Source organism: Belonocnema kinseyi, chromosome 3 (genome assembly GCF_010883055.1).
Source record: "Belonocnema kinseyi isolate 2016_QV_RU_SX_M_011 chromosome 3, B_treatae_v1, whole genome shotgun sequence".
Taxonomy (NCBI): domain Eukaryota; kingdom Metazoa; phylum Arthropoda; class Insecta; order Hymenoptera; family Cynipidae; genus Belonocnema; species Belonocnema kinseyi.
In genome coordinates this window covers 7,946,747-7,959,153 of record NC_046659.1, presented here as the reverse complement: position 1 = coordinate 7,959,153, position 12,407 = coordinate 7,946,747, and the positions used below count along the sequence as shown (strand labels likewise).

General features: G+C 32.6%; 1 protein-coding gene and 1 long non-coding RNA gene across 6 annotated transcripts in view; one reads left to right on the top strand and one right to left on the bottom strand.

Moving 5' to 3' along the window:
- Positions 1-7,895, top strand: part of LOC117169107 (something about silencing protein 10) — a 114,213-nt gene extending 106,318 nt beyond the window's left edge. For 2 of the 5 annotated variants that reach the window (XR_004466609.1, XR_004466610.1), the window contains 2 exons: positions 7,224-7,386; positions 7,751-7,869. Coding sequence is in view for 1 of the 5 variants with exons in the window: in XM_033355256.1 (XP_033211147.1) it covers positions 7,751-7,840 (90 nt within the window). In the remaining 4 variants the exon portion in view is untranslated. Of the gene's footprint in view, positions 1-7,223; positions 7,387-7,750 lie in introns of all 5 variants that reach the window. The other 3 variants (XR_004466608.1, XR_004466611.1, XM_033355256.1) reach the window with 3 other exon arrangements.
- The window catches only part of LOC117169113, a 156,336-nt gene that overhangs the window by 113,048 nt on the left and 30,881 nt on the right, over positions 1-12,407 (bottom strand). The gene's annotated exons all lie outside the window — the stretch shown is intronic.

The window sequence follows — 12,407 nt, the reverse complement described above, 5'->3', positions numbered from 1 at the left end:
AATCAACTGAAATTGTAACCAAGTAGTACAACATTTAATGAAGTACTTTAATTTTATACATAAGAACTTAGGAAGACTCATTTTTCACCAAATACATGAATTTTTAGACAAAGAGGTAAATTTTTAATCACGAAGATGAGTTTCCTACCAGAAATGAAACAGTTACATTTTTAATTAAAAAAGTAAGTTTCTACTACAAACTGAACGGACTTCAAAAAAATGTTGCATTTCTAATTGGACAAATTGAGGAGTTCTGGGCAAGAAGGCGACAGGCGCTCGAGAACGAGTAAAAGTATTGTCCAGGCTGTGACGTCAGGTATTAAAAGTGAAATTCGAAATTTGAAAAAACCAAAAATTTACTTAGATAACTCTTGATAAATGAACCTGAGTCTCAATTTACAGTGTTTTTCTCGGGCTGCACATTTTTCAGTAAATAAATAAAAACTGACTTTTTTAAATTGAAAAAACCATGTTTTTTCCCATTCAACTCGCCATAAGTAATTCGTTCATCAACTAATTAACAAATTTCTTTTTTAGTTTTATTCGCGACACTCTAGAGGAGGCTACAGTGCTCAAAAAGGGTCAAAAGTTAATTTCTAATGGTTTTTTTTAATCCGAATGAAAAACCAGGTTTTTAGACTTTCACATTAAAAAAGTGAGCGAGGAAGTTTGAGCTACGACAAACTTCAAGCGAACGAATTTTCCGCCAATGTATTGGACAACTTTTTGGAAAATCTCAATTCGATTTGATGTTTAGTTCCATAATGACAGCGAGTTTATTACGAGTCTCGACGCGACACCACAAGATTTTTCAGGGGACGCGGCCGGAACGCTGACTAGTGCAAGCGAGTTGACAAAACAAAGGATGGGCAAGGACGATGTTTTAGGCTTCAGGCGGCGTCCTCTGAAAAAAATTGAGATTTTCCAAAAAGGTGGCCAATACATTGGCGGAAAATTCGTTCGCTTGAAGTTCGTCGTAGCTCCAAGTTCCTCACTCACTTTTTTAATGTGAAAATCTAAAAGCGTGGTTTTTCATTCGGAAAAAAACATTGGAAATTAACTTATGATCCTTTTTGGACACTGTAGCCTCCGCTAGAGTGTCACGAATAAAACTCAAAAGAAATTTGTTAATTAGTTGATAAACGAATTACTTACGGCGAGTTGAATGGGAAAAAACATGGTTTTTCAATTAAAAAAGTCAGTTTTTATTTATTTACTGGAAAATGTGAAGCCCGAGAGAAAAACTGTAAATTGAGACTCAGGTTCAGTTTTCAAGAGCTATCTGACTATATTTTTAGTTTTTTCAATTTTCGAATTTCACTTTTGATACTTGACGTCACAGCCTGGACAATCCTTTTACTCTTTCTCGATCGCCTGTCGCCTTCTTGTCCAGAACTCCTCAATTACTTTTCAAATAAAATGATAAACCTTGAACTGCAATAATTACATTTTTAATTATAAAATATATTATCAACCAAGAAGAAAGTTTTTTAAAATTATTAGTTAAATTTGTAAAAAATAAAATGAACTTACAATAATTTACCTTAAATTTAAAACAAGGAGTTTAATTTTCAACCAAGACACTTCATTTTACATCAAAAAGAAAAATTTTTCATAAAAGATATGAATTATCAAAAATAAAGTTAAATTCGTAACGAGTGTTTATTCGAAAATTGAAAAAGTTCAATATGTTGTTAGAATCGTTATTATTTAACACAAACACACAAATCATGAAGAGAACAGTTTCAATTTTCAAACGAAAAAATTAATTTTCATTCAATTATGTAGTTAAATTTTAAACTGAAATAGATAAATTTGCAACTAGAAACCTGCAGTTAACTTTTCATTGCAGAAAATTAATTATCAAACGATAAAACGTGTTTTCAAGAATGTAGTTAAATTTTTAACCAAAAAGTTAAGTTCTAAACCAAGGTAGTTGAAATCTCCAATGAAGAAACTAACTTTTGCCTTCAATAATGACTCTTTAACGTGAATACTTAAATTTTCAGATATAAAACACATTTCTACCTTAAAGAAACGGGTTTTCAACCAAATAGTTACATGTTTTATTAATATTAATATTATTTATAAGAATTATTTTTGAGAGAATAATTCACTGATTATTGTTCTCTTATATTTGTTTTCTACAAAAATTGCATTTTTATCAACAAATGATACTTTAATTCCCAGGGAAAAAATGATATCTTATTTAAAAGAAACTAAAAACCCGAGTTTTCAGCAACATAGTTCATCTTCCAACCCAACTTCTGTCAACTAAACTCCAGACTTTTTAATCAGAAACATGAATTCCCAACCTAGTATTTGTATTTTTAATGTTACTAAAAAAGATGAATTTTGAATTAAAAACGGAATATTTGAAATTTCAGATTTAAAAATTAATTTGCGACTACACAAGTAAATTAAAATAGTTCCATTCTCTTAAATGTTCTATTCATACACATTTCTTTTATTGTGCAGTGTGTGGTGATTGCTCTAGCGTTTAAATGAAACAATTCTCAATGACAGGTGTGTTGAACTTTCATTTTACACGCTTAACATTCAAAACTGTTCCACTATCAAAATGTTTATATAATTTGTTCTTAAAATTAACAAATGGTAATGCATAACTTAATTTGTTGAATATAATTTGAGCAAGATTAGATGAAAAAACAATTTGTTTCTGCTTGAAAACGCCGAAAATATGCTTCTGTTTATTTAATTTGTTCTTGAAATTAACAAATGTTAATTTATAACTAGATTTGTTCAATATAATTTGAGCGAGATCAGATGAAAAAACGATTTATTTTTGCTTGAGAACGCAAAAAATATGTATTTGCTTATATAATTTGTTCGTAAAATTAACAAATGTTAGTACATGACTAAATTTGTTGAATATCATTTGAGCAAGATGAGATGAAAAAACGATTTATTTCTGCTTGAGAACGCCAAAAATATGTGTTTATATAATTTGTTCTTAACATTAAAAAGTCTTAATGCATAACTAAATTTGTTAAATATAATTTAAGCAAGATAAGAGGAAAAAACGATTTATTTTAGCTTAAGAACGCCGAAAATATGTATTTATTTATATAATTTGTTCTTAAAATTAACAAATGTTAGTGCATGACTAAATTTGTTTAAAAAAGTAATATCTTGTAGCAACTACAACCATTGCGGTACCTAATAGGAAAAATGTAAAGTTTTCAATTGACTGAAATTGTGTTAAAATTGGAGAAATTTATTCATGAAGACCGCTCTCTCTCTCTCTTTATCTCTTTCTCTGCAAACTATCGATCATTAATAATTTATTTAAAAAATATTAATCACAAAAAAAACAGTTTCTTGAAAAAAAAACGGAAAGTTTTGTAACACTTTTCGTTGAAGCAATTAATTTTTAATCCATCAACCAGTATTTTTATAAAGTAGTTAATCTTTTAACCCCAGACGTGAATTGTGTACTAAAGAAACAATTTCCTAAAAAATATTAACATATTTTCTACAAGAACGTTAATTTTCCAAGAAATACTAAATTTTTTGACAAAAAAGAAGAATGATCAGCTGAATTAAAAAAATGTTTACTTTAAAAAATTAATTGTTATCAAACAAATTAATTTTTAACACAATAGATTAATTTTTAGGCAAATAGTTCAAATATCAAATAAAAAGTCGAATATTAAGCCAAATAATTGAATTTTAAACCAAATATTTTCAAGAAAATTGTTAATTTTTTTCATAAAATAGGTTATTTTTAACTGACATAATTAAGTTTCCAGTAAAAAAATTTTTTTACCAAATAGTTTAATTTCGTAGAAAAAAAAACTATGAGTTTGAAAGAATTTGGTTGACATTTTCATCTATCTTTTCTCCAATTATTACTTCTTATCTCCAATCAGCCGGAAAGGGAGGTAGTTTTGAAGTCTGGTTTTGTAATTGTGAATCTTTTTCATGCTCATTTAGCATAGAATTATTCATGAAAAGAAATATTTCTGTTCAGTCTTAAATGAAAAGTAATAACATTTCGAACCGAAGAGATAAAATTTGAACTGGCTAGATTTATAAATCACTTGAAAATATAATGAAGAAGAAAAAAAAAAGTTTTCAACTAGAGATGAATTTTTTAAAAAAGTATATGAGTTTTCAACAAAATATATAAATAGATTAATTAAAGATCATATTTGAAATAAAAATTTTAAAGTAAAGATCAAGTAAAGCGCACAAATAATGTGACGTATTTAACTATATAGCGTGTGACGCAGTGCCATATAATGAAATGTATATTCTGCTTAGTGACAGATTCCAGGGGAGGTTTTTAGAAACCAGTCTCCAACCCATCGAAATATTTTTCTGGTGTCGCCCCTGATTCTGCTATATGAGCGCCCCGAACAAAGAAACTCTTCTCCTCGTTATAATTCAGCCTATGTATCTGGGAAACGGCTTAGATACCGAATAACGTATCTATGATACACTCAGGCGCTCGCTAGTGATGAATTCGACATGATATCTGCCTGCAGTCCGGATCGTCGAGCTTATCCGAGTTCGCGCGTTTACGAAGAAGCTCGCTTTTTAAAGAAGTTACGCTTTTCCATTGTGAACAAAAAATGCTGAATTATACAGTTTACAACTTGTAAGCTATCCCCTTTTATACTGCGATGGGTAGTGGGATATAAAGTAGATCGTGCAGTTTGAAATAGTAGTCCGGTATACCAATTAGGTATTTTCACTTCAATCAACAGCTAACTTCACGTCGTAGATTGCTGAGGGGAAAACAAGGGACCAAATGCATGGGATTCAGTTAATTTTTGCCCTATTTTGCTAATATCTTCGTAAAAGCTAATTTTTGCTATATAAGTGTATTTAAAAAATAGTTTTTATATATTAATTACTATTTAATGAAATAATAATATGGTAATAATGATGATTAATTACAAAGATATTACAGAAATAAAGTTTTGTTCCATACATTTGATCCATTGTTTTCCCCTCAGCTTTTAACAAAGTGAAGTTAGCTGATGGTTGAAGTGAAAATCCCTAATATAGGGTCTTACCCCGCAGCAGTTTTGCAGTGTGAAATTGTAACATCTTCTTTTTTAGTCCGGGAGCTCGCGACAATTCTATGGACGTCATTTTAGTACTCACAAAAATTTCAGATTTATTTGTTTTCATAGTCAAGTGTTCGAAACTGCTTGAATGCTGAGAACTAACAAAAAATTTGACTGGCAGCTTCTCGATGGTGCCAAATTCGACTGGCATGCTGTCAAACATGTCAAAAATTCCAGTTAAAAGACGTCATTTTAGTACTCTTGAACCCCATTGGGAATGATTGTTTGAATGCTAAGAATTAATAAAAAAAATTGACTGACAGGCTGTCAAATGTGTCAAAAATTCGAGTGAAAAAACGTCATTTTAGTACTGTTGAAACCCATTGGGGATGATTTTTTAGGTGCAAAGAACTAACAAAAAATTTGACTGCCAGCGCCTGAGTGGTGCCAAACTTGACTGGCAGGCTGTCAAAAATGTCAAAAATTCGAGTGAAAAAACGTCATTTTAGTACTCTTGAAACCCATTGGGAATGATTGCTTGAATGCTAAGAACTAATAAAAAAATTGACTGGCAGCTTCTCGGTGGTGCCAAAGTTGACTGGCAGGCTGTCAAACGTGTCAAAAATTCGAGTGAAAAAACGTCATTTTAGTACTCTTGAAACCCATTGAGGATGATTTTTTAGGTGCAAAGAACTAACAAACAATTTGACTGGCAGCTCCTGAGTGATGCCACAGTTGACCGACAGGCTTTCAAGCGTTTAAAAAATGACAGGATGAAACCAGAGAAACAAACTGATGCAATACGTTCTCAAAAAAATAAAAGCATACTTTTTGTGAAGCACCCTTATGACCAGTAGGCCGTATAAAAACTGTTTTTTTAAAAAGATTTTACGAACTTATTATTAATCATTTATATACTAATTATTTATTAACTGAAGTAAAACATTATTTGGAGGTGCCTTCAAATTTTTCACGATACAATGTTCTGGCTGTCAAACATGTGAAAAATTCCAGTGAAGAAGCGTAATTTTAGTACTCTTGAAACTTATTGGGAATACTGAAATGAATACTAAAATGACGGTTCTAATTTTCATCCTGTCATTTTTTATATGCTTGACAGCCTGCCAGTCGACTTTGGTATCACTGAGAAGCTGCCCATTAAATTTTTTCTTAGTTTTTAGCATTCAAACAATCATTCCTAATGGATTTCAAAAGTACTAAAATGATGTTTCTTCACTCGAATTTATGGCATGTTTGACAGCCTGCCAGTCGAATTTGACACCAACGAGAAGCTGCCAGTCAAATTTTTTGGTAGTTCTTAGCATTAAAAAAATCATTCGCAATGGGTTTCAAGAGCACTAAAATGACGCCTTTTCACTTGAATTTTTGACCAGTTTAATGATAAATAGTTGCAAAATGCACCAACAGCTGCCAGCTAGTCAACGAGCTTTTAACTGTTGAACACAGTACAAGATAGAGACACGAAGGCGAGTCACGGATATACATTGACTCTGTTGCAAAGCACCCATCTGATTTTTAGATGGCGCCACCTGACGGAATATTTAATCACACATTTACGACTGAGCATCACTTTCTCCCACTGTTCCATGTACTTTTTCCAACTTTTCAGGAGACTTTTCCTCACTAGTGGAAAAAACATACTATTTTTCAAAGCTCACGCCAACGATTGTGAAATCGCTGATTTTGTCCCCTATTTTTAGACGAAAAAAGTCGTCTTTTTCGCGTAGTTGTTGGACAAAAAGATTTGAAATTTTCGCGAGTTTTAAATTGACGTATTTGTTGGGCGCCAGTTGAAATGGAGTTAAATTCGGGCCTAAAAGATCGCGCCCTGCTTTGAATCAAGTTTCAATTATATATATCCTACTTTTCACAAACAATCACTGATTCTATATATTTTCTAATACTCAATAGATTTCCTTACGGACAAAATTTTCTATAAACGAAGGGATAGGTTCGGTGAAAAATTAAAATTCTGCGAGTCCACCATTTCAATTTTAATAAAAACAAAATAATTTAATTTATTCAGATCACGCAGGATAATGCTTTAAGCTCACGATTTTATATCAAGTTATACATAAAGATAAAAAATGTTTGAGTACGTCAGTTAGGTAACACTCCAATGAGAGATATTTAATACAAAGAGAGTTTACTCTGTCTTCACAGATACGGGACTCGGTGGCGGCCTCCAGTTTGGTATTAACGGGAAATGTTCTCATATTTAAGTCAAGTTTGGTAGATTCCTCTTTTCTGACAGGTTTGGCTCTGTGAGAATGTATGAAAGAGTAGGAAAATAAGAAAAAATGAGTAAATAATGAGATATAAGAACGTGAGTATTTCCTGGTGGTATTCTAAGGTGGTGGCCCTTCTTCTAACTTTTCACGGTGACTTAGTATTTTTTTGAATTTTAGAATTTGCTAGGATGGGGGATAGGTTTAAAACTATAGAGATCGAAAATTTGGCCGAGTGCATTACAGATTCATGAATGAGAATGAAAAAACGTTTTTTGGTGTATTTGTTTCCTTTTTCGGTTTTGCTAAGCATCAAAATGTTTTTTGATCGCAATGAAATTTAAAAGTTTTCATTTTTAAGCAGGGGAAAAAAATTGGATCCCAAGCTTTTTATATTTGTAAAATTTCTATTTTACGCTAAGCCCTGGCATTGGTACATATTATTGTTTTTGTGTTTCACAGGTGAGAGAAGCCAGGAAAGAAATTCATCGTTATGCTGGAGAAGTGTCAGGCATTAAAGTCGGATTGAAGAAGAGTATTTCGTTGAAGTAATTACTAATATTTCATTGAGAAACGAAGAGAAAATAAAGGAAATATCTTAATTGAATTAGAATCAATTTACTTTAATACTTATATAAGGTATAATATATATAACCACTATATATATTTAACCACCTATCTCACGGTTGTGAGACGTGGTTATGGCTGAAATTTTACCGCGATTTCGCTGGAAGCGGGTGCAATTTTTCAGATTAGCACCCGCTCCCGGCGAAATCCTGCGGTTGTCCTTGTGACAAATTTTTTATCATATATATATTATCCAAAACTACAAATCTTAGAGTAAGTGAATTTTCGAGAAAATATCAAATTAAAGCAGGTGCCCACAGTTGAAAAATTATTTTAAAAAATAAAATAAAACGAAAGGAGAAAAAATGTTAGCTCAAGGAATGAATGCACAGTTTGAAGGTCAAAGGTTTGTACAGTAATGAGTTTTCCATTAAAAAAATATTAGGAAAATTCTGCAAAAATTCTTCAGTTCTAAATAACATAATAAAGTGATTTAAATTTAAGGCAGTTATTTAGACAATCTGTAATGTTTTGTATTTTCCAAAAAAGTGTATTGTCTTTTTTTATTCTTAAAAATTTCTATATTTGAATACAGTTTTTTGGTTACAAAAAAGTGTAAGAAACCAGCAGCACACATTGGCGCAATATGGTAATAGTCCAGTCAATGGGAAACAAATTTCACTCAAATAAAAAAATTCGAAAAAGTCGAACTTTTTCTTCACAGATATTTTGCGGGTGGTTTCATAAAGATACTGTAAGAAGTCCCTTGCCATATGTGTATGGCAACGGCCGCCACACAGTGGAAGGAAATGCACTTTTTTCGTTCAAAAATGGCCAGAGCCTTCAATTTTGGTCCGATTTTCAATTATTTAACAAAAATTAAAGTTCATTAAATTCTAAAGAGCTTGACGCTCTGAACTTTTGCCTCTTCTACTTGTTTATTAATAATTTTTTCACTCAAAGCATGGAAAAACTGACATTTTTTACATAACAATTTTTTACGCTTTAATAACTGTTCTGGTAAACTTCATATCGTCTTTAATGAATGTTTAGAGACTCATAGAATACAAATAATTTGCTCAGTAGTCCATTTATTTGTTATAAACAAATATATGAAAAAATTAGTTAATAGTCTTATTATCGGTAAAAAAATTTTCTGTTTACTAAAAATGCTTCATATTAATGTAGGACTGATATATAATTAGAAGAATAATTTAAAAGTTTATAATAACCATTGTTATAAACAATTCTTATGGCAAAATATTAAAATTTCAGATTTTTTCAAATTATAATTTCCTTCAATCGCCAGAACGACTTCAGGTATTTCTTAAAATATTATTATTGCACCATTAAGCCATTTCCCTTTCGGGGTAGGCGTGACTCCTTCAGTAGGGGAAAGGAGTAGTGTGTGGAAGGGATAGAGATTTTTCAGATTGATCCAGAATTCTCGTGCTATTTAAGTAAATAACACGTTCGTTCCGCAACACTGCTCCGACCCAGGTCTCTGGCACATCCTGGCATACTTCTTAAGCTTTTATGTCCATGCATTTTTTCATGCAGGCTCTCGTGTTTCTGTGACTTCTTATGTCTCTTCTAACTAGGGTCTCATTCACACATTCTAACCATTCTTTCCGCGGTCTACCTCTGGGCACGCTGCCATTTACTTTACTTTGATACACTTGTTTCGTTAGTCGTTCATTTGGCACTCTCTCAACATGTCCGAACCATCTTAACCGATTTCTTTCCCATGTGTCTACTAGTGTCTCTTCTGCACCACCTTCTTTTAGAATTATCTCGTTACTTACTTTGTCCATCAGGGTTTTCCCGCATATTATGCGCATGAATCTCATGTCAATTCCATTAATTTTACTCTTATCTTTTTCTTGATAAGTCCATGTCTCGCTACCATATAGTACAGTCGGTACAAATATAGAATTATTTATTGCCATTTTAGCTTTATTTGATATATTTTTACTTCTGATAAGGGGACCTGTTCTACCAATAACCTTCTTACCTTCATTTATTCGTCTATCTAATTCCTCATCTATCTTTCCGTCCCTAGTAAATAAGCTACAAAGGTTTTATTTGCGTTAATTTTGAGGCCCATGCTCTTCATGCTTGCATATAGTTTATTCAACATTCTTTGTAAGTCTTCGATAGACTCTGCCATAACAACCTTATAGTATTCAATAATATTTGATAAAATGTAACAATTAAAATTTTTATAAAGGGCCATTCATATACCACGTGGACACTTGGGGGGAGGGGCAGTATGACAAAATTCCACGCTTGTCCATGAGGGGGGCCGGGGGGGAGCTAGAATCCACGTGGACACATTTCCCTAAATCTGTGGAAAAATATACTGAAATAAGACGAGGTATATTCTAGATATACCCCAATTTTTATATTGTGCTCACGCACAATATAATTTTTATTTGACTGGCAGCTCCTGAGTGGTGCTTAAGTTAACTTGAAACCTTTCAAACATGTCAAAAAATCGAGTGAAGAAACGTCATTTTAGTACACTTCAAACCCATTGCGGATGATGGTTTTGGTGCTAAAAACTAACAATAAGTTTGACTGGCAGCTCCTGAGTGGTGCCAAAGTTAACTGGGATACTGTCAAACATGTCAAAAAATTCGAGTGAAAAAACGTCATTTTATTACTCTTCAAACCCATTGAGGATGATTGTTTTGGTGCAAACAACTAACAAAGAATTTGACTGGCAGCTCCTGAGTGGTGCTAAAGTTAACTGGGAAACTGTCAAACATGTCAAAAATTCGAGTAAAAAAACGTCACTATAGTACTCTTCAAACCCATTGAGGATGATTTTTTTGGTGCAAACAACAAAGAATTTGACTGGCAACTCCTGAGTGGTGGTAAAGTTATCTGGGAACCTGTCAAACATGTCAAAAATTCGAGTGAAAAAACGTCCTTTTAGTACTCTTCAAACCCATTGAGGATGATAGTCTTGGTGCTAAAAACTAACAATAAGTTTAACTGGCAGCTCCTGAGTGTTACCAAAGGTAACTGGGCAACTGTCAAACATGTCAAAAATTCGAGTGAAAAAACGTCATTATAGTACTCGTCAAACCCATTGAGGATAATTGTTTTGGTGCAAACAACAAAGAATTTGACTGGCAGCTCCTGAGTGGTGCTAAAGTTAACTGGGAAACTGTCAAACATGTCAAAAATTCGAGTGAAAAGACATTATTTTAGTACTCTTCAAAACCATTGAGGATGATTGTTTTGGTGCAAACAACAAAGAATTTGACTGGCAGCTCCTGAGTGGTGCTAAAGTTAATTGGAAACTGTCAAACATGTCAAAAATTCGAGTGAAAAAACGTCATTTTAGTACTCTTCAAACCCATTGAGGATGATTGTTTTGGTGCTAAAAACTAACAATAAGTTTGACTGGCAGCTCCTGAATGGTGCCAAAGTTAACTGGGAAACTATCAAACATGTCAAAAATTCGAGTGAGAAAACGTCATTATAGTAATCTTCAAACCCATTGAGGATGATTGTTTTGGTGAAAACAACAAAGAATTTGACTGGCAGTTCCAAAGTGGTGCTAAAGTTGACTGGGAAACTGTCAAACATGTCAAAAATTCGAGTGAAAAAACGTCATTTTAGTACTCGTCAAACTCATTGAGGATGATTGTTTTGGTGTTAAAAAATAACAATAGGTTTGACTGGCAACTCCTGAGTGGTGCCAAAGTTAACTGGGAAACTGTCAAACATGTCAAAAATTCGAGAGAAAAGACATCATTTTAGTACTCTTCAAACCCATGGAGGATGACTGTTTTGTTGTAAACAACTAACAAAGAATTTGACTGGCAGCTCCTGAGTAGTACCAAAGTTGACTGGCATTTTAATCAGCAACCGGATGAAAGTTTTCTCCTTTTCATTAACTAAAATTTTAATTTCTAGGATACTTCTATAAAAATAATATGTATATAAAAAAAGAAACTACGAAAATCTCACTTTTTATGCAAATTCACAGCACGCAACAATGGGTTTCAAGAGTACTAAAATCACGTTTCTTGAATTGAATTTTTGGCATGTTTGACAGCCTGCCAGTCAACTTTGGCACCACTCAGGAGCTGCCAGTCAAACTTTTTGGTAGTTGTGTGCACCTAAAAAATTATCCCCATTGGGTTTCAAGAGTACTAAAATTACGTTTTTTCACTCGAATCTTTGACATGTTTCACAGTCTGTTAGTTAACTTTGGCACCACTAAGGAGCTGCCAGTCAAACTTATTGTTAGTTTTTAACATCCAAACAATCATTCCCCCTGGGTTTGAAGAGTACTAAAATTACGTTTTTTCATTCGAATTTCCGACCAGTTTAACAATGAATTGCTGCAAAATGCACCAACAGCTGTTAGCTAGTCAGCAAGTTTCGAACTGTTGACATATGAAAACAAAAGAATCTGAAGTTTTAGTGAGTACTTAAATGACGTCCATGGAATTGTCGCGACCTCCTGGACATTCTGAAGACTAATAATATCTATATTTTCATAAAATACGTCCACGTTTGCAAAAAGTATGAG